The sequence below is a fragment of the Pseudonaja textilis genome, chromosome 7 (genome assembly GCF_049901715.1).
Source record: "Pseudonaja textilis isolate UNSWEBS1 chromosome 7, rPseTex1.2, whole genome shotgun sequence".
NCBI lineage: Eukaryota > Metazoa > Chordata > Lepidosauria > Squamata > Elapidae > Pseudonaja > Pseudonaja textilis.
The window spans coordinates 8,673,727-8,698,901 of NC_141996.1; the positions used below are offsets into that span (position 1 = coordinate 8,673,727).

General features: G+C 42.6%; 1 protein-coding gene across 1 annotated transcript in view; it reads left to right on the forward strand.

Annotated features, from left to right (window-relative positions):
* The window catches only part of TMEM135 (transmembrane protein 135), a 154,695-nt gene that overhangs the window by 89,239 nt on the left and 40,281 nt on the right, over positions 1 to 25,175 (forward strand). The window contains exon 6 of the mRNA XM_026706815.2: positions 13,149 to 13,195. Coding sequence (XP_026562600.1) covers positions 13,149 to 13,195 — 47 coding nt within the window. The remainder of the gene's footprint in view (positions 1 to 13,148; positions 13,196 to 25,175) is intronic.

Here is a 25,175-nt window from a genome sequence, read left to right on the forward strand (position 1 = left end):
CAGTATACTTTTGTTTGGATCTAATGTGTCCATGCAGAATCGTAAATATGTGGTTTTGTTTATTGTACTTTAAATATTAGAATGATTATCCCCAGGAAAATACCTTTATCTATTGATTTAAACATTTAGTTTCCCCCCCCAGATTAATGTTGATATGATTGTAACTAGTTAAAAATTCTAATGAATTTATGGAGAAGAATAAATGGTGCGAAAAATATATACTAGGAGGGGTTCATATGTCTTAGATTCTTGAAACGGATTGATATATCATTGAGTAGCTTAGCATGGGTTAGGCAAAGATCTTATGCATCTTAATTATGACTTTCATATCATTTTATATTTTTCTAGAGTTTCAACTTTACCTTTAAGGCTATTTTTTATCTATTCATGTAAACCATTTTTCTCAAAATGTTATGGGCAAAAATAGAAAGTTATTACCTCATTCCTATTATATCTTGGTTGTTAGGTCTTCTTTTGGACAAAATTCAGTTATTTTTTCCAGCATTAAAGGATGTAGAACATATTTGTAAGATTTGAGAATGGAAATATGAAGTTGATCTCTGTCCATATAAAAAATCAACACTTTGGAATATTCCCAATTTAGAAGTAAATGCTTTGTGAACGGAGAAGAATGCAAGAAGAATGTGTACTGTCAAAATCTGATGAATAGTATCTTATTCAATTGAACATTTCTGAATTGAACCTTCTGAAGATCCTAAATTACCTATTATATCGGAAAGTGTTTTGGAGCTCTAAAACCTATGCTTTATTTATTGAGATAGCAGAGGTGTATTAATTTATTTGTGCTTTACAAGAACTTTTAATGTATTGTTTTAATAACTCAAGTGCTGTGTTTCAAAATATGTTACTCTTTGATTGGCTGGGGTCATAATACAGTAACATTTGTTCATATTGGCTGTTGTATCCGACATACTTTGAAGTGAGATTAATCCACGAAAAATTTATTTTTCCTGTTGAATACTTTGGTGGATATTTAAGAAGGGTTGGGGTTAAACCTTTGTGTGTTGAAGTATAACATAATTGACAAGACTCAACACATGAATTGTCTTATTTTGGTCTAATGTTCTCATCTTTAATAGGATTTTGGGAAGATAAATAAAATTTAAAGAAGTTAATATTAAATTTTAGAATTTATCAAGTTATGAATGTTGGACTTAAGATGCTTGGGGTATAGTTAAATAGTGTTGCATTATTAAAAATATTATCACTGCAGTATTAAAATCCTAGATTGGGTTCACTCTTAAGTCTGTGAAATGACTTTTTATTCATATTATAAAGAATGGTCAGTATGATCTTTGTGGTCAAATTTACTGTGACGTTTTAAAATAAAGCTGTTTTTACATATTTTATATATTTCATCTCTTTTATTTATGATTTCTAAAAAAGTTCCTGGTGTCTGACAGATTTATTGCAGTATCTATGTTTTTTCAGTCTTTATTATTTTTATCTTGTGGATGGCTTATCTTTTTAATATATTGAATCTCTAAAACAGGTCTCCAAACTTGGCAACATTAAGACTTCTGGACTTCAACTCCTAGAATTCTCCAGCCAGGATAGCTGGCTGGAGAATTCTAGAAGTTGAAGTCCAGAAGTCTTAATGTTGCCAAGTTTGGGGACCCCTGCTCTAAAATAAAGTTAAATGTTTTCATCAATTTTCACCAATGTTTTCTTCTGCTTCCACTCTCATTCTTCTTTTACATGAATAAGCTTGCTCACGTATGAATTATACAGTACAAGAGCTTCTGCTTGCTTAAGGAACATCTAGTAAAACTACCTAGGAAAAGCTAACCATAAAGATAACTTAAAAATGGGCACCAATAGTTCAAAATTCTTCCATTCTTTCTGTTGGATAGAGCTGTTTATACAGCTGGAAGATCTCAAGGAGTTCTGTTGCAGAACTCCATTTTATTAGGTTTCTGACATCAATCAATTATAAATGGGTCATGGCAAGGGGGAAAAATGAAGTAAAATTCCAGCAGACCATTGGGTCATTTACAGCTTTGGTGACTGGTGAATGAATACACAGTGACTATTGTATGTGATATAAAACATAAAATTTAAGCTTTTAAAGAGTGTTCTGCTGGATCAGACAAATGGCTCCTCTAGTGTAGAAATCTCTTCCAGTGATGTTTGATTGATCAGGTACTAGGAGAAGAAGGATGTGAGTCCCAAAACAATCTTCCACTCCATTGTTATCAAGACATGTTTGTTTTTAGAATGCATTTCGCATTGCTTCATGATTACTCGGCTTCTTCATTGTTAAGGCTAACTGAATCCTATCTGTATGTTTATATTTGGGCATTTTACTGAGGGATTCTGTGCATGTAAATAATCAGAGTCTGAGCATCTTTACATTAGTTTTGTTTAAAGTTTCAGGGCGTTTATTCTTAAGGGATCAGATGGAAGCAGAACTGTAACTTTCCCACCATGTAATAAGACTTTATATCCTTGCTATTGTGTGGGAAGTGTGTGTTGTGTATTGGGTGTTGCTAATCCTATAGAAAATAAAGGATTTCAGTTTGATAGCAGTAAAAAGATATAACAGAACAGAATTACAGAATTGGAAGGGACCATGGTGGTCTTCTAGTCCAACCCATGATGGCTCAGTGGTTAGAATGCAGTACTGCAGGCTACTTCTGCTGCCAGCAGTTTGGCAGTTCGGGTCTCACTGGCTCAAGATTGAATCAGCCTTCCATCCTTCAGAGGTTGGTAAAATGAGGACCCAGATTGTTGGGGGCCAATATGCTGACTCTTTAAACCACTTAGAGAGGGCTGTAAAGTACTGTGAAGCGGTATATAAGTCTAAGTGCTATTGCTAAACTCTGCTTAAGCAAGAGACCTTATACCATTTCAGTCAGATGGCTGTCCAATCTCTTCCTAAAAGCTTCCAGTGATGGAGCACCCACGACTTCTGAAGGCAAACCATTCCTCTGGTTAATTGTTCTCACAGTCAGGAAAGGTTTCCTCTGTTCATTGATGTCTAGGGGGTAGTGCCTCCGTTTCTTAGCTGAGGGAGCCAGGGTAGTCCAAAGACAATTTCCATGGTCAGGTGGCCAGCATGACTATACAACAAAAGTGCATGGAACACTGTTATCTTCCCACCCAAATGGTACCTACTTATCTACTCGCATTTGCATGCTTTGGAACTGCTGGTGGACAGGAACTAGAGCAAGTAACAGGAGTTTACCCCATCGTGTGGCGCTCGGGTCTCGAACCCGAGCTGTCAGCTTTCCAGCGGGCGAGCTCCTCATCTTTGACCGCTGAGCCATTCCCCACCCCCACCCCCCTTGATAGCAGCATATTCAGCCTTCAACAAATCTGCACAATGGAGGCCCAAAGTTGAGAAAGCCTTGATGAGGAAAATATTTCGCGAGGGAAGTTACCTCAGTTACAGGAAATGATGTAAATTAGTTGGAAGAGTCAGGATTCTGAATGGCATTTACAAGTTTTTGTTCACTTACTGTTATTTATCTGAAAATAGACCAAGCCTTATTGGTCAGCTGTGGATTAGAGCACGTCCAGGTCAATTTCTTCTCCTTTATTTATAGGTTCACAATAGTGTTCTTGTCTTTCCTCTCAGTGGACATTTGAGGGATGCTTCTAATTCTAGTTTTTGTTGTTGCTATTGTTGCGGTTAGTACTGTTTATTAAATTTGTATATCATCCACCTCCCAATGACTTAGATCACGTAGGTAACAATAAAGGAAGACACAGCGAAAAGTCACATTACTTTGAAGGTGGATTAAAAACAGCACCATGGAGAGCTCAGATTAAGATTACTTACCCAAATCTATGTTTCTGGGAACAGCTAGCTGTAAGAGGATGTTGTCTTAGCGGAAGCCAACTGAAACATTATGTATGCTGATAAAATCTAATGTAGTTGGCACATTCCCTGGAAGCGCATTCTGGATAATCAAACAAATACAGATTTTTCTGCAGATTTCAGATTTTTTTTTTTAGAGAAGAAAGCTAAAGGATATATCTACTTTATCAGATATTATTTTGCCTGTTTTCTCAAGTTTCAAATTTCAAGTTGATGCATTTTACTAATTACACGTTCGTCTTTTTTACACAATTCTGTTACATAATAACAGAGTATAAATTAAAGACAAGGAAAAAGATTCCTAAGTTCTAAATTGGAACACACTTGTTGAGTCCAGTTATGTCTCCGTATTCTTTCAGATTGCCATGTATAACCCAAGAGGGTTAAGATTTAACTTTGTAGAGAAATTTATAAAGCCTGATTTCTAACATAGTACGTGGCTCGGGATAAGTCAGATTTCTCTTCTATTTTTCCAGTCTCTGGAGGAAAGCTTTCTAGTTCGCCCCATCATTTAATGCAACTATATGATTATCCCTATTTACTACCTCTTCATACTCTGCAGTCTTAAAACTATCCCTTTGCCTCTGGAACATTTATGGTGATGTTCTTTTTCTAAATGTGAATAATGATTTTTTTCATTATTTTTCCCAAGAAATACAGTGTAACTAAAAAAACAAACAAACAACAGAAATATTTTTAAATCACATGTGCTGAATATATTTAGAAGTTAAGGGGCCTGTTTAAAAGTAATAGAGGAAGAGACCGCTTGCAGAAATAAAGGCAACAGGAAATAACAGGACAATGTGGAGGAAATAGATTTTTTCCCCTTACCTTCTCTCATAATACCAGAACATGGGAGTCATTCAGTGAAATTAATTAACACTTGATTAGGGACAGTAAGAAAAACACACTTTTTAAAGGATCTGATGACCCTTTTGCCCCTGTTAAAAATATTTCAGATATGTTTGTCCAGTTATAGTGCAGTACAGCGTATTGGATAAGATGGACGGCTGTAGGCTTAATCTGCCAGGTTCCTATATTTTTTAAGATATTTTCAGATAGGAATTCTAACATGTAATCTGTCTGGTTCTACAATAGAATTTTATAGAGTCCAGATAATGTTTTTGTCCACACAATTTTTTCAACACATAAAAAGGTCTAAGTTGGGGGCCCCCAACCTCTGGGCTGTGGCCCACCAGTGGGCCGTGAGGTGTTTGCAACCAGGACGTGGAAACAGTGGGTAATTCCTGTGAGCAGCGGGCGAGTGCATGCACGCCGCTCGCACAAATGGAGCTGCATGCACACACTTGCCTACCGCTCAGCCAAAACCATCCCCACCCCCATTCTGCCAGGCCGTGAAACCAAAAAAGTTGGGGAACTCTGATCTAAGTAACGCAGTGAGAAATTGCTTCTCTGATACATCAACTATGATTAAAACTCATAGAGGAAAATAATCTTTGGTACAGGTAGTCCTTGATGTACAACAGTTTGTTTAGTGACCATTCAAACTTAACAACGACACTGAAAAAAGTGACTGATGACTGTTTTTCACAGTTACGATCACTGCAGCACCCCCATAGTCACATGATCAAAATTCAGTTGCTTGGTAACTGACTCATATTTATGACAGTTGCAGTGTCCCAGGGTCATGGGAACACATTTTGTGACCTTCTGACAAGCAAAGTCAATGGGGAAGCTGGATTCGCTTTAATAACCATGTTGCTAACTTAGCGACTGCAGTGCGTCACTTAACCAACGTGGCAAGAAAGATAGTAAAAATGGGGCAAAACTCACCTAACAACTTGTCTTGCTGAGCGTCATAAATTTTGGACCCAATTGTGATCGTAAGTCGAGGACTGCCTATATTGTGTTACTCTTATAATTTGTTGGACTTCATGTTTGAAAGCATGCAAATGCAAGTAGATAAATAGGTACCACTTAAACTGGAAGGTAACAGAGTTTGGTGCATTTTGGGTGACGCATTGCAATGCTGGCCACAAGACCACAGAAATGTTTTCGGACAATGCTTGCTCTCTCGGCTAAGAAACAGAGATGAGAATTGGCTCCTAGAATCAGACATGACTGGACAGGAGAAACCTTTACTTTTAGCTAATTTTCCAGCCAACCTAATGAAAAAAAAAAGGCTTTTGGGAGTTGATAAACATCAAATATTAGATTTAAAATGTTAATCCTATCAACGATGGAGAAAGCGAGAAAGAGTTTTTAAAACGTTGTCTTTTTATGAACTATCAAAGTAGCATTAACAATTACAAACACATTTGTTTTAGAACAGCAATTAAAAATTAGCACAAGTTAGTTTTTGCCTTTCAAAAAAAGTGAAAGAGCTTACTGTGAACCCGCAGTCTTTCTTTAATCACATGCTCCCATGTTGACTTTTAATGATCAAAAAGTACCTTGTAGCCATTTGAACGGCTGCCAACATCACCCACTGCTGAGATAAAATGAAATAATTAACTTGAGCTGACATGCTGAAACACAAGTGTGTTAGTGTGCCTCTGCTGAAGTTATGCAAGGGCTTGTGCTAATAGGTAGCAACGGAAACGCATGGAAATGTAACAGGGGGTTGCAAGGAATGTTTATATGTGCAACTCAAGGCAGAGAGTGCTCACAATTTGGCCACGTCTGTGGACTCTTGCTAATTGTTGCTTAATCTGCAGTAAATCCAGATACAAGCACGAATGAGGTAGATTAATGGATGCAGGTGGATAGGAAAAAGAATAGAAACGATTATAAATCTGCCACTTTATAATGCCTTATGGTAAGGGTGTCAAAATCAATTTCATTGAGTGATGCATCAGGGTTCTGTTTGACCTCGGGTGTGGGGAGGGCAGGCATGGCCAGCTCAATGTCCCTTGTGTTGGGGCACCTGTGGGGGCCTGGGTGGGACTAGGGGGATCCTCCTGCGTCAAGCTCCATTTTTGCTGGCAGAGGCACTGCAGGCCGATCCTTCACTGTTTCCAGGGCAACCCCGTAGGCCAGATCTAAGCACCTGTGAGCCAGATGTGGTCCATGGGCCTTGAGTTTGACATCCCTGCCTTATGGTAAGACCACACTTGGAATAATAGAATACTTTATTGGCCAAGTGTGATTGGACACACAAGGAAGTTGGCCTGGTGTAAATACTCTCAGTGTACATAAAGAAAAGATACATTCATTAAGAATCAAGAATCATAACGTACAACACTTAATGATAATAATAGGGTACAATAAGCAATCAAATCATACTAGGAAACAGTCAACATAAATCGTAAGGATACAAGTGACAAAGTTACAGTCCTACAATCACAAGTGGGAGGGGATGGGTGATAAGTAGTAATGAGAAGATTAACAGTAATATTAGTGCAGACTTTGTAATAGTTGAACAGTGTTGAGGGAATTATTTGTTTAGCAGAGTGATGGTTTTCGGGAAAAAACTGTCCTTGTGTCTAGTTGTTCTATGTGCAGTGCTCTATATAATGTCGTTTTGAGGGAAGGAGTTGAAACAGTTTATATCCAGGATGTGAGGGGTCTGTAAATATTTTTACAGCACTCTTTTTGACTCATGCAGTATACAGGTCCTCAATGGAAGGCAGGTGGGTAGTAATTGTTTTTTCTGCAGTCCTAATTACTCTCTGAAGTCTGTGTCTGTCCTGTTGGGTTGCAGAACCAAACCAGACAGTTATAGAGGTGCAGATGATAGACTCAGTCATTCCTCTATAGAACTGTATCAACAGTTCCTTGGGCAGTTTGAGCTTTCTGAGTTGGCGCAGAAAGAACATTCTTTGTTGTGCTTTTTTAATGATGTTTTTGATGTTAGCTGTCCATTTTAGGTCATGTGATATAATAGAGCCTAGAAATTTGAAGGTCTCTACTGTTGATATTGAGTTGTCTAGTATTGTAGAAGGTGGTAGTATGGGAGGGTTTCTTCTAAAGTCTACCACCATTTCTACGGGTTTGATTGTGTTCAGTTCCAGATTGTTCCGGTTACACCACGAGGCAAGTTGTATAACCTCCTGTCTGTATGCAGATTCGTCGTTGTCTCAAATGAGACCAATCACTGTTGTGTCATCAGCAAACTTCAGTATTTTAACAGATGGATCGTTTGAGATGCAGTCATTGGTATATAGGGAGAAGAGAAGTGGAGATAGCACACAGCCTTGGGGGGCCCCTGTGCCGATTGTACAGGCATCGGATGTGATTCTGCCTAGCTTCACCTGCTGCTTCCTCTCCGTTAGGAAGCTTATGATCCACTTACCAGTGTGTTCAGGTACCGCTACTTGGTTTAATTTACTTAGAAGAGTGTCTGAAATGATGGTATTGAATCCAGTTTTGGTCTCCACAATATAAAAAAGATGTTGAGACTCTGGAAAGAGTGCAGAGAAGAGCAACAAAGTTAGCAATAGACTTATATACTGCTTTACAGTCCTCTCTAAACAGTTTACAGAATCAGCCTCTTGCCCCCAACAATCTGGGTCCTCATTTTACCCACCTCGGAAGGATCGAAGGCTGAGTCAGCCTTGAGCCAGGTGAGATTCGAACTGCCCAATTGCAAGCAGCTGTCAGGCAGCAGAAGTAGCCTGAAGTACTGCACTCTAACCATTGCGCCACCTTGGCTCCTGATGATGATTAGTGAATGGGGCGTTGGTTCTTACCTGATACGCTTCTTTTCGTAGAGCTGTTGAGAGTGTCCAGGTTGGGAGGAGCTCCAGTCTCGGCTCTTCCAGGCTGAGCTTGAAATTGAGGAACGCCCCCTCACCGTCACGTGGTCCTCGGGCGCTCCCAGGTTTTGCACAGACGAGAAGGAAGGTCCTGTTCTCATCACACTCAGGAAAAAAATATATTAGATTGCTCGGTCAAACAGCCAGGTTTCCCACCAGACGGCCTACGGGTGGGGCTGGACACTCTCAACAGCTCTACGAAAAGAAGCGTATCAGGTAAGAACCAACGCCCCTTTCCATAGAGCTGTCTCGAGTGTCCAGGTTGGGACATACCAAAGCTTGGCTAGTCCTGCGGGTGGGGCCCGTCTGGTATAGAATCTCTCCTGGAACCCTGATGACCCGCTGGAAGGCATGCCCAACAGGAGAAAACCCCTGGATATTGGGATGTCTCAACAAGTGGCCTAGAGAGGAGGCGGAGCTATCCGGGAGGCAGTCCCGCCAAAGAGGCCAACAGGTGTGCACTGGGACCGGGATTCAAGAAACTGGGAAGACCGACCCGTATGGGGAATTCCCCTGGGAGAACTCTGGGACAGAGAGAAGGAGGGAGGTGCAGAGATCTGTGTGAGGCCGGGAGCGCAAGAAGGGACCCCGGCTAGCATTGAATGGGGGTAGATGTGTTGCCGACCAGGCGCCAGGGCAGGGTGAGGAGGACAAGAGTGCTCCTGGGGTAGGAGCCTGTTGCAAGCAGGGTTAAAGATCGGAGTAGAGGTAGGCCTTCTCGCACTCCTTCCTCTTTTTTTTTTTTTTTTAAAGGACAAGCGCCTGAGGGCGACTGCATTATCGAGAACGACGGAGACGAACCTCTCCCGGATCCCGGGAGGGCTTCCCTGGAAGGATTACCTCCGGACCCATCCGGCTCCGCTCGGTAGGGGAGATCTATAGGGAGAGGATCGGTAGTATCTGGCAAAGGAGGAGGAATGAGAAGAACCCTGGCGAGGAGAGTGGGGAGCCTCTGAAGTCGGACCTCCTAGAGAGGGAAGGGAGGTACTTGCGCTTGTTCCGGGTCTCGGCCAGGAATGGGTCGAGAACCGGTCCAAATAACTTCCCCCAGAGATGGGGGCTGTTGCTAGCTTAGTCTTGTTTTTGCGTCCGCTTGCCAGTGGCGGAGCCAGAGTAGACGGCGGGCGGTAACCTGGGACAAAATGGCCCTGGTGGAGAACTTTGCCGCCTGGAAGGTGGCGTCTGCCGAAAGCTTCGCCGCGGCCAGGATCTTGGCAATGTCCTGGTGCGCCCTGAGATTGGCTGTGGGGACATGCTGCTTGAGCTGCTGGAGCCACTTGATGGAAGACCTGGTGAAAAGCGACGCGGCAGTGGAAGCCCTGACTGCCCAAGCGTCAGAGAGGTGAGCGGCACAGGGCCAGTTCAGCTCGCTTGTCCTCGGGCTGGAGAGCATCGAGTGAGTCGCTGGGAGTAGAGCGGGGAAACCAGGCCTACCACGGGCTCGTCCACGGGGGGGATCGAGCAAGGTGGAGAACTGCGGTTCCAGGTTAAAAACCGCTTGTCCTGGGCGTTGGGGGGGAGGGGGCCCGAGGAGGCCAGCTGCCTAGAAACCATGTCTGAGAATATGGGCGGGACAGGGATCACCTCAGTTTCCGCCACGGGCTGAGAGAAGAGAGAGTCGGGAGGAACCCTGCCGCCGCCGGGTTGGGTGGGGAGGGGGTTCAGGCCCGAGGTGGTCCTGGCTTTGAACAGGAGGGACCTAAATAGGTGTGGTTTAAAGAGCCCTAGAAAGCGGGCTGACCTGGAGGGAGGCCCTCGTCCTCCGACATGTCCCCTTCTAGGGGACCTGTTCCCGAAAAGAGTTCACTGCCTATGAGGGACCTCATGTCAAGGTCCTGCTCGTCCCCAAAGAGGAAGGGTCCCGGGTTCTTGGGCCTCCATTCCCTCCAACTCCAAAGGTAAGGTTAAGTCCTCTTGGGAGTTGCTTGACCATGCGAGGCCGCTGATCCTAGGGCCTCGGGGCCGCGGGCCGAGGAGCCAGGCCGGCCAGCTGCTGCATCTGTTGTGCTACCCTTTGCCGGATGGCCAGCTCCATAGCCTGCATTGGGTTTTCGGGTATTTCCGCCATGGGGGAGACTCCTCCGGGCGCAGTTCTACAGCAGTGGTGGGCAAGGTGACCTCAGGGGCCTGTCCAGGCTGTGGGGGAGAAGCAGAAGCAGGAGGGGAGGGGAGAGGAGGATGGGTGGAGGTTGATGGAACGGAAGGGTCCCGGGGCACAGAGCTTGACTCCTGGAGCGTCTGTCAATTTCCTTTCGAGGGCCCTGTGTCGCCTGAGGGCATCCCTTTGGGAAGCTTTGGATGGTTCCTGTGCCTGTTTGCGCAGGTGGTGGGATTTGGCCTTGGCCTTCAGAGAAGTGCCACGAGAGGTATTGTCGTCTGCCATCTGGAGAGGAGAGAAAAAAAAAGGAAAAAATTTTTTTTTTTTGGTTAATGCGAGGCGGTTAACGGGTCTGGGTACAGCCAAAGCAGAGGCTGGAACTCCAGTGCTCGTGTTGCACCCCCTTTTTGTCAAGGCCACAGAATTGTTCTGTAACGTGTTGGGAAGTAGGGCCTAGCCGGGGCCAATCAGCCAGAATAAACCAAGCTGTCCCTGCCGGGCGAACCGGGAAGGGACATGGCAAGCAACTAACTCCTTAGTTGGGGGAGACTTAGGCAGGATTGCAAGGTATTTGAGCAGTCCCAGGATCTGCCCAGGAGTCAGGAAACAATGCGGCCTACTGGTAGGCCTCTAAAAAAAAACCAATGACCCTGAGGCCGCAGGCAGAAGGAATAATGTAAGCTGAAACCAGGTCTGGATGCGGCCTACGGGAGGCGGGAATCCCAACGCACGTTCCACGCCCCCTTTTAGTCAAAAAATTTTTTCTGTTTAAAATAGAGGTTTGGTACGAACCAGGGCCTAGCCCAGAGACCAATCAGCCAGAAAGGTGAACGCCAGGCAGCTACCCCTGCCGGACGGACCGGGAAGGGGTGGGGGGGGCAGAGCTGCTACTTCGCCTGCTGGGAAAAAAGGCTGCAGGGCCAACAGACCCTATTTCTGCAGGAGGCTGAGGCAGGGAATCCCAGGCTGCCTAATAGTCAGTTAAGGCTGCGGCCTGTAAAGGCCTCAGTAATGGCAGACGGCCATGCGGCCACTCCCAAGATGGCGGCCGTTCCAGGGCACACCCAAGATGGCGGCCGTTCCAGGGCACACCCAAGATGGCGGCCGTTCCAGGGCACACCCAAGATGGCGGCCACTCCAGGGCACACCCAAGATGGCGGCCGGTCCAGGACACACCCAAGATGGCGGCCGTTCCAGGGCACACCCAAGATGGTGGCGTTCCAGGGCACACCCAAGATGGCGGCCGTTCCAGGGCCCACCCAAGATGGCGGACGCCACAGGGGCCCGAGATGGAGGCCGCAAGTAACGGAGGCAGCCCCAGCGGCGGTAAACTCCAGGGAAGATTAGAGCCTTTGGGAGAACCAGGGAAAGCGTGCCCTGGGCTAGAAGGCGTTCGCGGGGGAACGGCGGCTAAGCGAGAGAGGCGGGCAGGAGCGAAGCGGCCTTGCCAGCGAGCGATTAGGCGGCAAAGCGAAGCGGTGGGGGGCAGCGCTCGAAGCGCTCGTTTTCTCCCCCTAAGGAAACAGTTCGAAGTTAAAAACACTCCCTGGGGAGTTCAAACCTGAAGTCCTCGCTGCCTGCGGTGATCAGTAGAAAGCGATGAGAAGGAGAGGCCTAGAATGCTGAACGACCGGAGCAAGGGAAAAACAGCCTGTTAGCCATGAGGCTGAGCAAAAAACTGGGGAGCGCCCGAGGACCACGTGACGGTGAGGGCGTTCCTCAATTTCAAGCTCAGCCTGGAAGAGCCGAGACTGGAGCTCCTCCCAACCTGGACACTCGAGACAGCTCTATGGAAAATGGAGGCAAATACATATAAAGAATGGTTGCTGGAATTGGGTATGTCTAGTTTGATGCAAAGAAGGACTAGAGGTGACATGGTCACAGTGTTCTGATATCAAAGTTTTTAAGGAGAGATTGGATTTTGTCTGAAATGGAATAGGGTTTTTTGCCTGAGCAGGGGGTTGGACTAGAAGACCTCCAAAGGTCCCTTCCAACTCTGTTCTATTCTGTTATGAGGCTTTTTTGGTCTAATTTGTATTTATTGCACATTGTATTACTTAATGATAGAATTCTCCATTCTATTTTTGATAGGTGTATATAGGTGATCATTCACAATCTTGTCTTTTATATACATTTCTGCTTCATTAATTGTTTTTTCCTTTTTTCAGCCAATCACATATTTCTAGATGGTTTGCACGCATAAAACAACAAAATGTATCTAAACTCATAATAGGCAATGCTTAAACAGAATCATATTGACTAACCCAGTGGCTGCCTTGCCACCCACAAAAATCTGGCTAAAATATGTGACATCTCCCCCCTATTTTTCATTAACTTTGTTATTGACACTTTTCACTGTAAAGTTCCCTTTTTATAATGTGCCTAATGAGATCTCTGAATTATTTAAAACTTCCTGAAATCTGATCTTGGTTTGGGAGTACTTATTGGGATTAGCTGTTTAAATAATGTTCTTTTTTCCTTTTTATAGGTCCTTTTATTCTGTGTAACAGCTGCCTTGTTTATGTTCTTTTTCAGGTATGTTGCCAATACTTTTCTTACTTTTATGTTAAAAGTTTATTTGAAATGGAAAGTGCTGTGCTTTTATATCTTCGCCCAAACAAAAAAGTTCTTATGCTGAAAGGAAGAAAAATAAACTCCTGAATTATAGTTACATTTCATTGCAAATTTAATTTTCTTGGGATTATATTGCATAATACTATGTGTGAGAAAGTTCAGGAAACATTGGGAGAGTGCCCAGTAAGCAGTTAGTTATTCATTTGCTTTTAAAACAATGAAGCATCCATTGTATATGACCCATTTCCTACTATTGCAGTTCCTTAGCCACCTATTCCTAGTTCCAAAACCACTTACGGTTATTAATTTTAACACAGCAGCCAAGAAACAAATGCTCTGAAGAAACATTGGTGATGACACATCACGATGGATACAATGATATTTTTTTTTCTTGGTCTTCCATTTTAAGAGAATGAAATTTTACAAAGATATTCTGCTTTTTTTTCTAACTTAATTTCCGCAAAAAAAGAGAACGTTCTGACCCTGAAAATAAAATAATGAGAATTAAAATAACGACAAGTCAGTTTGGCCTAGTGCAGGGATCTCCAACCGGTGGGCCGTGGCGCACTACCAGTCTGTGGTCTGTTGGTCACTGGGCCCCATGACTGGCTGGCCAGCATACATGTGCACGCCCCACGCCCCCCTTGCTAGCATCACCACAAGCATTGCACGGATGCCACCATCACCGCATGGGCACTACTGACATGACCACCGTGGGAGGGCTACTGCCACCACAAGCACTGCACAGGCTCTACTGTCGTCATGGGTGCTACTGTCGCCATGCAGGTGCTACCCTCACCACCCCATCTGCGTCACGTGTGTGCTCACGGCCCCGTCCGCACATGCACATGCACGTATAAAGGCTCTCCCTTGCCCCTCCTGCCACCAATCCAGAAAGGTTGGGGAACTCTTGGTCTAGTGGATAAGGCACCAGGTTAGAAAACAGGAGATCATGCCTTCAAGGCCTGCCTTAGCCATGAAAGACAGCTGGCTTGCTTTGGAGCAGTCACTCTCTCTCAGCCCAACTCACCTCACAGGGCCGTTGTTGTGGGGCAAATAAGTGGAAGAAGGTATGTTGGATACGTTCGTCACCTTGAGTTTATTTGTAAAACTTAATAAAGGCAGGACACAAATGAATCAATAAAATAATGAGAAAGCTAAAACCCCACCAACAATTAAAACTCTTGTTTGCAACAGTCAAAGCCCTTTCCTATCCTACTTCCATTTATATGAGTTAGCTAAAAATCTGAATACTAAAATAATAAAAAACACTGTTGGGGATTCATATCTTACTAATAACATTTTTGTTGTTTCTGATCCATGGAACCCATAGATATCTGTCTGCTTCCCGTAATTTTTTGGAGAGTAAGCAGGTCCATACAGTTAGGTGTATCTCATATAAAGTGATGTATTATCAATCTGTTCTCTGAATGCCGTTGGGGAGAATTTGTGTAAGATTGATGGGGGGAAAACGCAAAGGAAAGCCAGTGGGAATGAAGAGAGTGGTTATTCATCCTCTCTTTGTCCTAGTTCCTATTGGGGGGGACACTGGCTCTCAGTCCAACTTGCCTTTTGATGGCAGAATGTGGCTTAAGAAGGAATAGAAATCATCCAGTTAGGCGAACAAATTTTAAATGATGGCCTTTTATGCATTTTAGTGTGGCTTTGAAGTCAGCTGGGAAAGATATATAGCATTAGGGGTTTGCAGAGAGGAATAACCAAGATGGATGAACCAAATTCTTCTACTTAATGATTGCCATTGTCATGTTTCCATTTTAATCCGTGAATATACCAGGCTTTAAGGGAAAACGGAGCATCACCAGGTCATCATTCTTGCAATGTTGTATCGGTAGGGCCTCATTAATGTGTCCCATCCCAGAGCAAAACAATGGTATGAAAAGAAAATGTAATATACTCTCTTCTCCATCCCCAGAGAAAGTGTTTAGGCAATCCCCTCGCTTCCTAGTTTGAAAATCCTCCACTTTCTTTGTGTGACTATATATTAGGCCAGTGTTTCTTGACCTTAGAAATCCTAGGATGTATGTACCTCAACTGTCTCACTGGGAAATTCTGGGAATTGAAGTCCACATATCTTTAGAGTTGTGTGGATTTACAGTAATTATTCACGCTGGTTTCCTAAAAAAGCAACGGCCTGACAAATATTAGAGTATGAGGAGATTTGAGAGGGATATTATTGTTTATTGCCCTTCTGCTTTCAACATCAGCATTCTAATAGACAGATGGGCTATCTTCTGCACAGAGATGCTTTCGAAGACGGCTTGGAAGCTGCAGTTGAGTCACAATGCAATTTTTAATTAGGTAAGGCCACCCTTGGAATACTGCATCCAGTTTTGGTCACCACAGTGTAGGAAAGATGTTGAGACTCTAGAAAGAGTGCAGAGAAGAGCAACCAAGATGATTAGGGGATTGGAGGTGAAAACATATAAAGAACGGTTGCTGGAATTGGGTATGTCTAGTCTAATAAAAAGAAGGATTAGGGGTGACACAATAGCAGTGTTCCGATATCTCGGGATGCCACAAAGAAGAACGGGTCAAGCAATTCTCCAAAGCACCTGAGGGCAGGACAAGAAGCAATGGGTGGAAACTAATCAAGGAGAGAAGCAACCTAGAAATAAGGAGAAATTTCCTGACAGAGCAAATAACCAGTGGAACAACTTGCCTCCAGAAGTTGTAAATGCTCCAACACTGGAAGTTTTTAAGAAGAGATTGGATAACCATTTGTCTGAAATGGTGTAGGGTTTTCTGCCTAAGCAGGGGGTTGAACTAGAAGACCTCCAAGGTCCCTTCCAACTCTGTTATTCTATTCTAGTACACGTTGCAGGAGCGCATGACACAAATGCTATGTATCAAGTCATTGGCTTTCAAGAAGCTTCCAGTAGAAAGCAAAACATTGGTTGGAATTTATAAATGCTACCCATTTGGAAAACTTTCTTAGATCTAGGACTATACTCTGCAGGATCAACTCCGCTTACTTACTGGCTGATATTCCTCCTTTTTCACATTGTAGTTGGGACCCGGGTAGGGTGCATTTCTGTAGCAATGCTACAGAACTTTGGAACATTGTTGTATTCATAACCTAGCTATATCACTGAGCCAGTGAGCCAGTGGCCTTCTTTGAGATTTTGTTCCTGGATTTTTCTATTGTTGACTTTTTGTGGGGATGAGCAGAAAATAAGACCTTCTAAACTTTGGCAACTAAGTGAAGCAAATTGAGTAAACCTTTCCTAAACCGACTCATGGGATCCACGAAGAAGAAAAGCAGTCATAATTCTGTCTGCTTTTTCTTTGGCTTGCTTTCCTCTCACTTGGCTTGGTCACAATGATTGCATTGCTCAGACGTTTGATCTTTGGCTTCTGGCAACTCTTTCTGTGTGTTGGCTTGAAACATTTTATGATGCAACTTTAAATCTGCTCTTTAGGCAGCCGGGTGAAAGGCTTAAATGAGCTTTATTTTTTAATTAAAACTAAAACAGAAAATTAAAAATTGTACCAATAATGTATAATCTAATGTGGAATGTATACTGTTTAAAAATAATAAGGTAAGGAGAGTTCATTCTGTTTTAGAATAAAAACACACAAACAGCCATATGTTGATTTGTATAGCTGATTCATTTTGGATAGGATAGCATAGGATAGGATAGGATAGGATAGGATAGGATAGAATAGAATAGAATAGAATAGAATAGAATAGAATAGAATGCAGAAAAAAATATAGAATAGAATGCAGAAAAAATACAGGATAGGATAGGATAGGAGAGAACAGAACAGAACAAAATAGAATCTTTATTGATTTAATCATTTGGCCATATCAAAACTATAAAACTAATACAAATATACAAGTGAATACAAATAAAACAGAAGGACACATCCATAGTAAGTCATCATGTCTTCATTTAACATCCATCCAATTTAAATATTCCATCCTCTTTCAAATAAAGGTGTGGTGTTAGTAGTGATCAGCTACTTCGCTCCCTGCAAAGAGTAAGACAGTTTTTTCCTGGGTGCTCCATTATTATTATTTTTTAGCTTTTAAGTAAGAATCTAAATAAGCAGCTCCTTCTTCAGAGTACAGTTTAGAGTCGTATCTTCAACAACTGGTGCTCCACAAATTCAGTCTTTCTTCAAATGGAACTCCAAGAAACCTCCCTTGAGGCCTAGTAATTCAAAATGTGCTCTAGAAAAAGCTCTTCTGTGATATAAACAGAAAAAAAAACCCAGAAAGTGCAGATAAGACAAAATAGAAAGAAAAATATAAAAGAACGTAGTAAAAAAAAAAGAAATACATAAAGAAATGACTTCTTACCACTGTCTTGTAGTCTTCTTGTGAGGAGTAACTGTGTGGAGCACTTGTGTGCAATCTCAAATCATCTCCTTATCCAGACAGGAATTATGAAGGGCCAGTCTGTTTACCAGCTCTTCAATACCACTGCAGTTGTTGGTTCTGAAGTAGAGATGGCTTCAGTTCACCATTTCTTCCTTGGAAGATGAGTACCTCGCATGGTTAAACTTGGAAGTTAGATTCTTACATCCAATAAGAAATAATAATTGCTTGGCTCTATAATATCCTACTATATGCCAGGCCCAAAATCTTCAGAATTGGAACATTTAATAGCTGAAAGCTTCTACATTTGCAGCTTTTCTAACGTCAAGCCAACTTTTCCCTGGATACCCTTGTTCTACCTTTCACAATATGATGTTTTCCAGTTGCGTTGGACTGCAGTGTCTTTCAATCACCAACAAATAGAGCTCAGAAACAGCTTTGCTTCTCTGTGTTTTGTTATTCAAAATCAATAGTTACCGAGTTTAATCTGCATGTTGAAACAGATTTAATCTTCAGTTGCCAAGTTCACAGTACTGTTGCTGTAGCCCAACCACCAAGGATGTTTTAGCTCTTATGGGGGACCCTTTTCTCTCCCTTTCCCCGGCCACGTATTGAAGGGATCACAAAATCTAGTAGCAACAACATTTTATGACTTTAAAACAACTTTCCCCAGCTTGACGGACTCCAGATGTGTTGGACTACAATTTTCATGGTTCCCACCCAGGATGATCTAAGGCTGTGCTTTCCAACACATCTGGAGGGCATCAGGATAGGGAAGGTTTATCTTGGAGTTTCCATGGACTGTAAAGCAGGAGGATGGCCAGCCATATTGGAATAAGCTTTAGAAGGTCTGGTGAGAAATTAAATAAGATTGCTTGGAGGCAGAGTTGGAGAATATCTGCAGCATTAAATATTGATATGTTGGGAATGAAGAGGATGGCTTTCAACCATGTGGAGGTTTTAGATGTGTCTTATTTCTTTTGATCCATTGCATTTATCTCTATCCAATCTTTCCGCATCTCATCCTCTCTGCATATTTTGATTGACTGGAGTAGGGAAAATTTAATAAGCAAAATCTCCCACGAAGACGTTCACTCCTGTTCCATCATTTCTATCTTCACCTTTACTAACTGTTCTTGTTTGCTGAAGCCTGCTGATTTTGATAATTATTTTGTATTTCTTTGGTATCAAAGCTCAGTTCTAACAGTTTACTAACTCTAGCTAGCCTTTATCAGAATTATTCTTTTTTTCCCCCATTTATGGAAGAGAGGCTGGCCAAAGTGATCACTGGGCTTTCTAACACTGTCCTTCATTCTGACCCTTTTCACTCTTTCCTTCATTTATCCTGCCTCCCTTCTTTTCCTTCTTTTTTGGTCTGAGGCCAGTAAACTGTTTTCTTTCTATTTTGAGGAGGGGGCTGACTCCAGAAAACATGTTTATGTGTGATCTTCATTAAAAATGAAGTCTTCATTTGATCAATTTGTTTGCCCTAATATGTATCATGTGTCTCTCCTTTCTTTTTTATTTAAAGTCCTTGAAAGAATAATTCCTTTTCAGTTCTCACTTCATCTTTCAATAGATATTCTAATAAATCGGTTCCATTTGGGTTTTCGTGTCAGATAACCAATAGAGCATGGGTGTCAAACTCGCCATGTCATGTTGCCATCATGTGATGTTTTGCAATATTTTCCCCATTTGTGGAGCTGGGGTGGGTGTGTCCTGTGTGTGATGCATCCGGCCCATGGGCCACCATTTTGGCACCCCTGCTGTAGCGTCTGCATCAGGTTTGCGTGGTTAACTCTATCTGCAGCTTTTGCCATCTTGGTTTCCCAAATGTTACAAGCATATTTGAGTTGCCTTAGTGTTACAAATACAGCATTTAAATGGTTTGAACCTTATTTATCTCACACAATGTTCTAGTTTCACTGAATGGCCTTGTTCCTTAATCTTTCTTCTTATCAATAGGCATTCCTCAAGTCTCCTTGTTGGGCCTCATTATTATTCTCTTTGTACACTTTTCCTTTAATAACTTTGATTTTGTATTCTGAGTTCGATTGCCCCACGTAGGTTGACCCCATTCAGATTTACTCATGTCTGGATGATGCCATGTGGATCTCTCTTTCCACTTGCCTGAACAGGATATCAAGAGCGGATGTGCGGCCACCTTCTAAAACCGAACGTGGATGAAACAGAGAATATTGTTTTCCACCGATCGTGTTCTTCATTCCCTTCCCCTAAAAAAGGGGGTCTGGAACCTTAAACACTCAAAGAGCCATTTGGAGCCACTCAAAGAGCTGTTTCCCACAGAAAAGAAAACACTGGGAGCCACAAAACCTGGGTGGGGGTGGCCAACTCAACGTCACTTCCACCCAGTCACATGAGACCTCCCCGTCCCATGCCTACCCAGGTTTTGTGGCTCCAGGTGTTTTTTGTGGGAAATGGGTCTCTCTCTCTCCCTCCCTCCTTCTCTCTCATTTCTGTTTTTTGTGTTTTACCTTCTCAGTCCAGGAGAAGAGTGACTGGGAGACGAGGGGTGGGGCCAACAGGGAGCCACAGCAGAGGGCCCAAGAGCTGCATGCGGCTCCAGAGCCGTAGGTTGCTGACATCCTCCCTCAAAGTTATGCATCTCTCCATTTGCGAGGAACGATAGATTTCTGTACCAGATACTGCCGTTCATACTATTTTTCTACCTTCCTTATTTTGCTATGAATATTACATCTTTACTATTTGTGTCTACTCTTGGACTAAAGAGTAAGACATGTTAATTATTTGGACCTGATGCTAGAGGCCTCCAGATCCCTCTTCCAAAGAGGAGTTGGTATTATCTTTCCTTATTTTGCTCCTAACTGATTTGTCACCAATCATTACATTGTATGGAATTCAAGAAAGATACCAATGATAAGATTGACCGATATATAAATAACCTGTATTTGGGGATACTCCCGTAGTTGAAAGACCATCTGGTGACCCAGGTACCTGGGCATGAGTCACCCTATTATTAGGTAGACATCATTTGCTTGTAGTATAAAGATAGAATAGCTGCTATAGAATGAAGAGCTTTTTGTCAAACTCATTTCATGGAGGGTTGTATTTGACCTTCGGAGGGTTAGGGCATGGCCGGGAGGGCGGTATGGCCAGGTGGCATGGCTTGATGTCATTTGTCAAGGCTCTGTTTTCAGTCGCGATGGTCTCCGTTTTCCGCCACAATGGTCTGCCAGCGAAAATGAAGCTGTACACGGCACCCCCGAGCTTCATTTTGGCTGGCAGAGGGCTTCAGGAGGCTACTGTGGCTGAAAATGGAGCCCAGGCAGGCCACGCACGGCCCTCCTGAGCTCCATTTTTGCTTTCTGAGACACCACTGTTCCCATAGCAGCTCCATGGGCCAGATCTAAGCACCCCATGGGCTGGATCCAGCCCACTGGCCTTGAGTTTGACACTCCTGCTTCAAAGCATACATATCTTTTCTGCCCTCTGAAGTTTTGACGTGTCATAGATATACGGTTCTTTTAAAAATTGCACGCTGATGTGCTGTTGGCTCCCTCCCACATATACAGCAAATCACCTTTCTGGAATCAACTCCAAAGGATCAGACAGCTTCTTGTATATGCTGAATGATTCCAGTAAAAAATTTATAGGCTAAATATTTCATTTTGTTCATGACACGTACTTAACACAAATCCATTGCAACATCGCTTTAAGACATCTAGCAATTTTCTTAAGTTGCGTGGACGATAGGCGAGATTAGTTGCTATGGCGATAAATCCTTAGTAGTGATTCACAGTGGATGTGTCTGAATTTGTACTAAACGCTAGAAAGGGAAGTGTAAAGCTAGAGTTTTCCGTGGAAAGGAGTAATTAAGGATGACTTTTTAATGTATGCAAAGAGTGTATGCAAATAAGGATATAAAAAACTTTCAGATCGAGCTTAACTAGGTAGTTTATAATTAAATATCTGGATCTTCAGTTTTGCCAATGTTAAATATTGCACCATATTCCAAGATGATTCATTTGAGACAGACTGAAAGAGTCAAATCTACTTTTGTAAATATGAGTTCTCGTTTTACTCATTTCGGATTTGCTCTCTGACTAATGGGTTTTTATAATTCTAATGGAATTTGAGATTGGGGGCCCATTTCATAAGACATTTTAATTAATAATTCCACCCCCACCCCTCGCCCCTGCTTCCTTTCCCTTATCCTGATATCCTACTATTTTTGCAGGGAGTGTTTTAATGAAATATGAGCCAAAGCAGTTAAATAGGACCAAATAACCTGTGGTTCAGGTAACACAATCTTTTATTCTCTTTTGTTTTCAAAACCACAATATCTACACAGTCATCTTTCACCCTAGGTGTTCTGTAGTCTCCCCCCTTCCCCCCCTTCTCACTTAGCTCCGAACACTTAGGCTTACTTTTGAAAAAAAGAAACAAAAAGGAAGATTTAGTGATTCAGGTACTTTTTAACACATTTTTTTTCTTCTACCAAGGACGTTTTAATTATTCAAGTTGTATTTCTCTTCCAGACTGGTACAACAATGTCTTTCCTTTGTAGCGTGTAGTGTGTGCAGTGTGAAAAATTCTTGGCCTAGGTCAGGGGTATCAAACTCGAATTCATTGCAGGTCGCATCAGGGTTGTGTTTGACCTTGGGGGGGGCAGGAGTGTGTGTGTGTGTGTGTGTGTGTGTGTGTGGCCAGCTTGACGTCACTTGTGTCGGGGTGCCTGTGGTGGCTGGAGCACTCTGTCAGCAAAAATGGGCTGCCAAGCTCCGTTTCTGGCTGTGATGGCCTCCTGCAACCCTCTGCCAGTGAAAATGGATCCCGGGAAGGCCACACACATCCTTCCCGAGCTCCATTTTCGCTGGCAAGGTACTGCAGGCCAGTCCTTCACTTTTTCCAGGGTGGCCCCATGGGCCAGATCTAAGTACCTGTGGGCCGAATCGGGCCTACGGGCCTTGAGTTTGACACCCCTGGCCAAGGGTGTTGTAAGAGTAAACTTTTGTTTCTTTAAGATCATGGCTGATAGTCAGATTGCTCTCATGTAGTGTAAGAGATTGGGCTGATTTTTTTAAAAAGGTAACACCTTGGTGGCACCTCAAAACGTTGGCAATGTGATGTGTTAAGTAAGCATAAACACCTAAATGGAAGATTAAAAATGTTTGTGTGTGTGTGTGTGTGTGTGTGTATGTGTATGTTTTCTTATGTTTTCACGGGTGTTTATATGTATGGTATTTAGGTTTCTTCAGGTATTTTCCTGCGTCTTAATATTTGTGCTGTTATCATCGTGTCGTTTTGGCAGAATCTCATCGGCCATCCTCAGGCTTGTGTATTGGGTTCTTTTTAATCTTGTGTGTCAGGCTTGGCAAAAAACGGCTGCCAAGCCTGACACACAAGATTAAAAAGAGCCCAATACACAAGCCTGAGGATGGCAGATTAGATTCTGCCGAAACATCACGATGATAAAAGCACAAATATTAAGACGTGGGAAAATACCTGAAGAAACCTAAATACCACACACACACATACACACACACACATCCAATATATAAAATAAATATCAGCAATATGATGTATGGTAAGAAAACAAACACCCAGCATCAGCAATATGATGTTTATTAAATAAACATAAACTCCCAGACAAATAGAAGAGAAAAATAGAACGTCAATAAAATAAATAGGAAACTATAGGAAAGAAAGGAAAGACTATAGGAAACAAGTGTGCCCAAGTGTGAGTAGACACACAAGGAATTTGTCTCCGGTGCATAAGCTCTCAGTGTACGTACAAGCAATATATGAGCTTTTAATTTTTTTTTCCTTTCAATCCCAGCAGTTTAAGAAAGGAAGCAGCTGCTATAGAGAGATCATGTTCTTACATTCCAGAATTTCTGCCATTTCGTAAGAAAAAACATTTTCACAGAGTTTTTTTTTTAAATTATTATTATTCTGCCTCCTTTAAAAAGCAAACCCTGCAACTGACAAAGATGAGGCCAAATCAGGCCAGACCAAATACGGTTGTGATGCAGCTGTGAAGGGCCCACAGAACCGAATCCCAGAGTATAGAGGGCCATAAAGCAGAAGTTTGGGGCCAAATATTCTTCAAGTTCCTTCCAACATTGCGAGCCTGATTTTGTACTCAAGTTATATTTGTCTTGTGAGAATTTCATCAGAGAGGACACATAAGCTAGGAAACAGCAGCATTCTTTGAAAGAACTCCAAGGAGAATGATCAACAAGCTGAAATAACCTTTTTACCAACAATCTAAATCATAAACCCAGCTGAAAGCATCTCCATGCTAGGCTTTCCAGAAATACTTTTAAAATAAGAGGCAGATGGATTTGAAACTGAAGTGCTGTAAAAACGTATATAATATTCTTCTATTCCATTCTATTAAGGTTTTTTTTTTAATGCACGGTAGCAGTTACATGCTGTAAGAAAACAGCCTCTGAACGTCAATTGCTTGATATTAGGGCCACGGCAGAGAAAGTGGAAACTTATTAAATTAGAGGTTGCCTAATAAAATGTACTAAAAATGGATCTTGGCCTGGAAATATCAAAGATGCTTCGCACTCACATAGCTGATGGAATTACTGCGACAAGTTAAATTTCATCCAGTTTCCCTTTAGCAATCTTTGTGGAATTCTAAATTTATGTATGATGGTAAAAGGAGACCTGCACATATTTTCAGTCCATCTTCTCACCATGGAATTGGCAAAAGGCAGCAGACAAACTAAATGCACTGTCTAGGTCAGGGGTGGGCAACTATGGCTCCTTTTTACGACCTGTGAACTTCAACTCCCAGAATTCCCGAGCAGCTGTCACACAGCCAATCAAACGATCCAAAACCAGACCCTAACTCAGAAGTATCTGAACAGACAACACTAATTTACATCACGCAGATGGTACTTAAAACCAAAGGCCATGCCTCCATAACAGCCAATCAACAATCAGACCATGCTGCAGAAGTAACAAACAACAACAAATCAATGCCACATGCATAGAGAAGAGGGAATGTTACTAACACTCTGTCTATGATGCTGGGCAAATCTTCATTATAGCTCATTTTTCTTAGATCAGTGGTTTGATGCTGTCGCAGAGGTTTCAAGTTCATGTTTATGACTTACATTTATTATCTGCTAGTTCGGGTTCCCTGGAGGAGGGCAGCATGCAAAAAATAGTAGCACAAACACTGCCTTTAAATAACTGCAGCATTTGCACTCAGTGAGAACGTAGGATGCAGTTTTCTCAACTGGCCAAAAATACTAAACAGTGTGTTTCAGTCCTGCCTTAGGCTTAAAAAACCAACTGGGTGAGTTTGGCCCAATCACCAGGAGACGGTGAGTTCTAATTGCACCATAGTCATGAAAGCTGGCTGAATGACTTTGGGCCAATCCCTATCAAATGGTGAGTACTAATTTCACCTTAGGCATTAAAGCTAGGCAGGTGACTTTGTACCAATCATCACAAAACCATGAGTTCTAGTCCGCCTTAGGTGTTAAAGCTGGCTGGATGACTTTGGGCCAATCACCAGGAGATGGTGAATTCTAGTCCCACCTTAGGTATTAACCCTGGCTAGGTAACTTTGGGCCAGTCCTTCTCTCTCTCAGC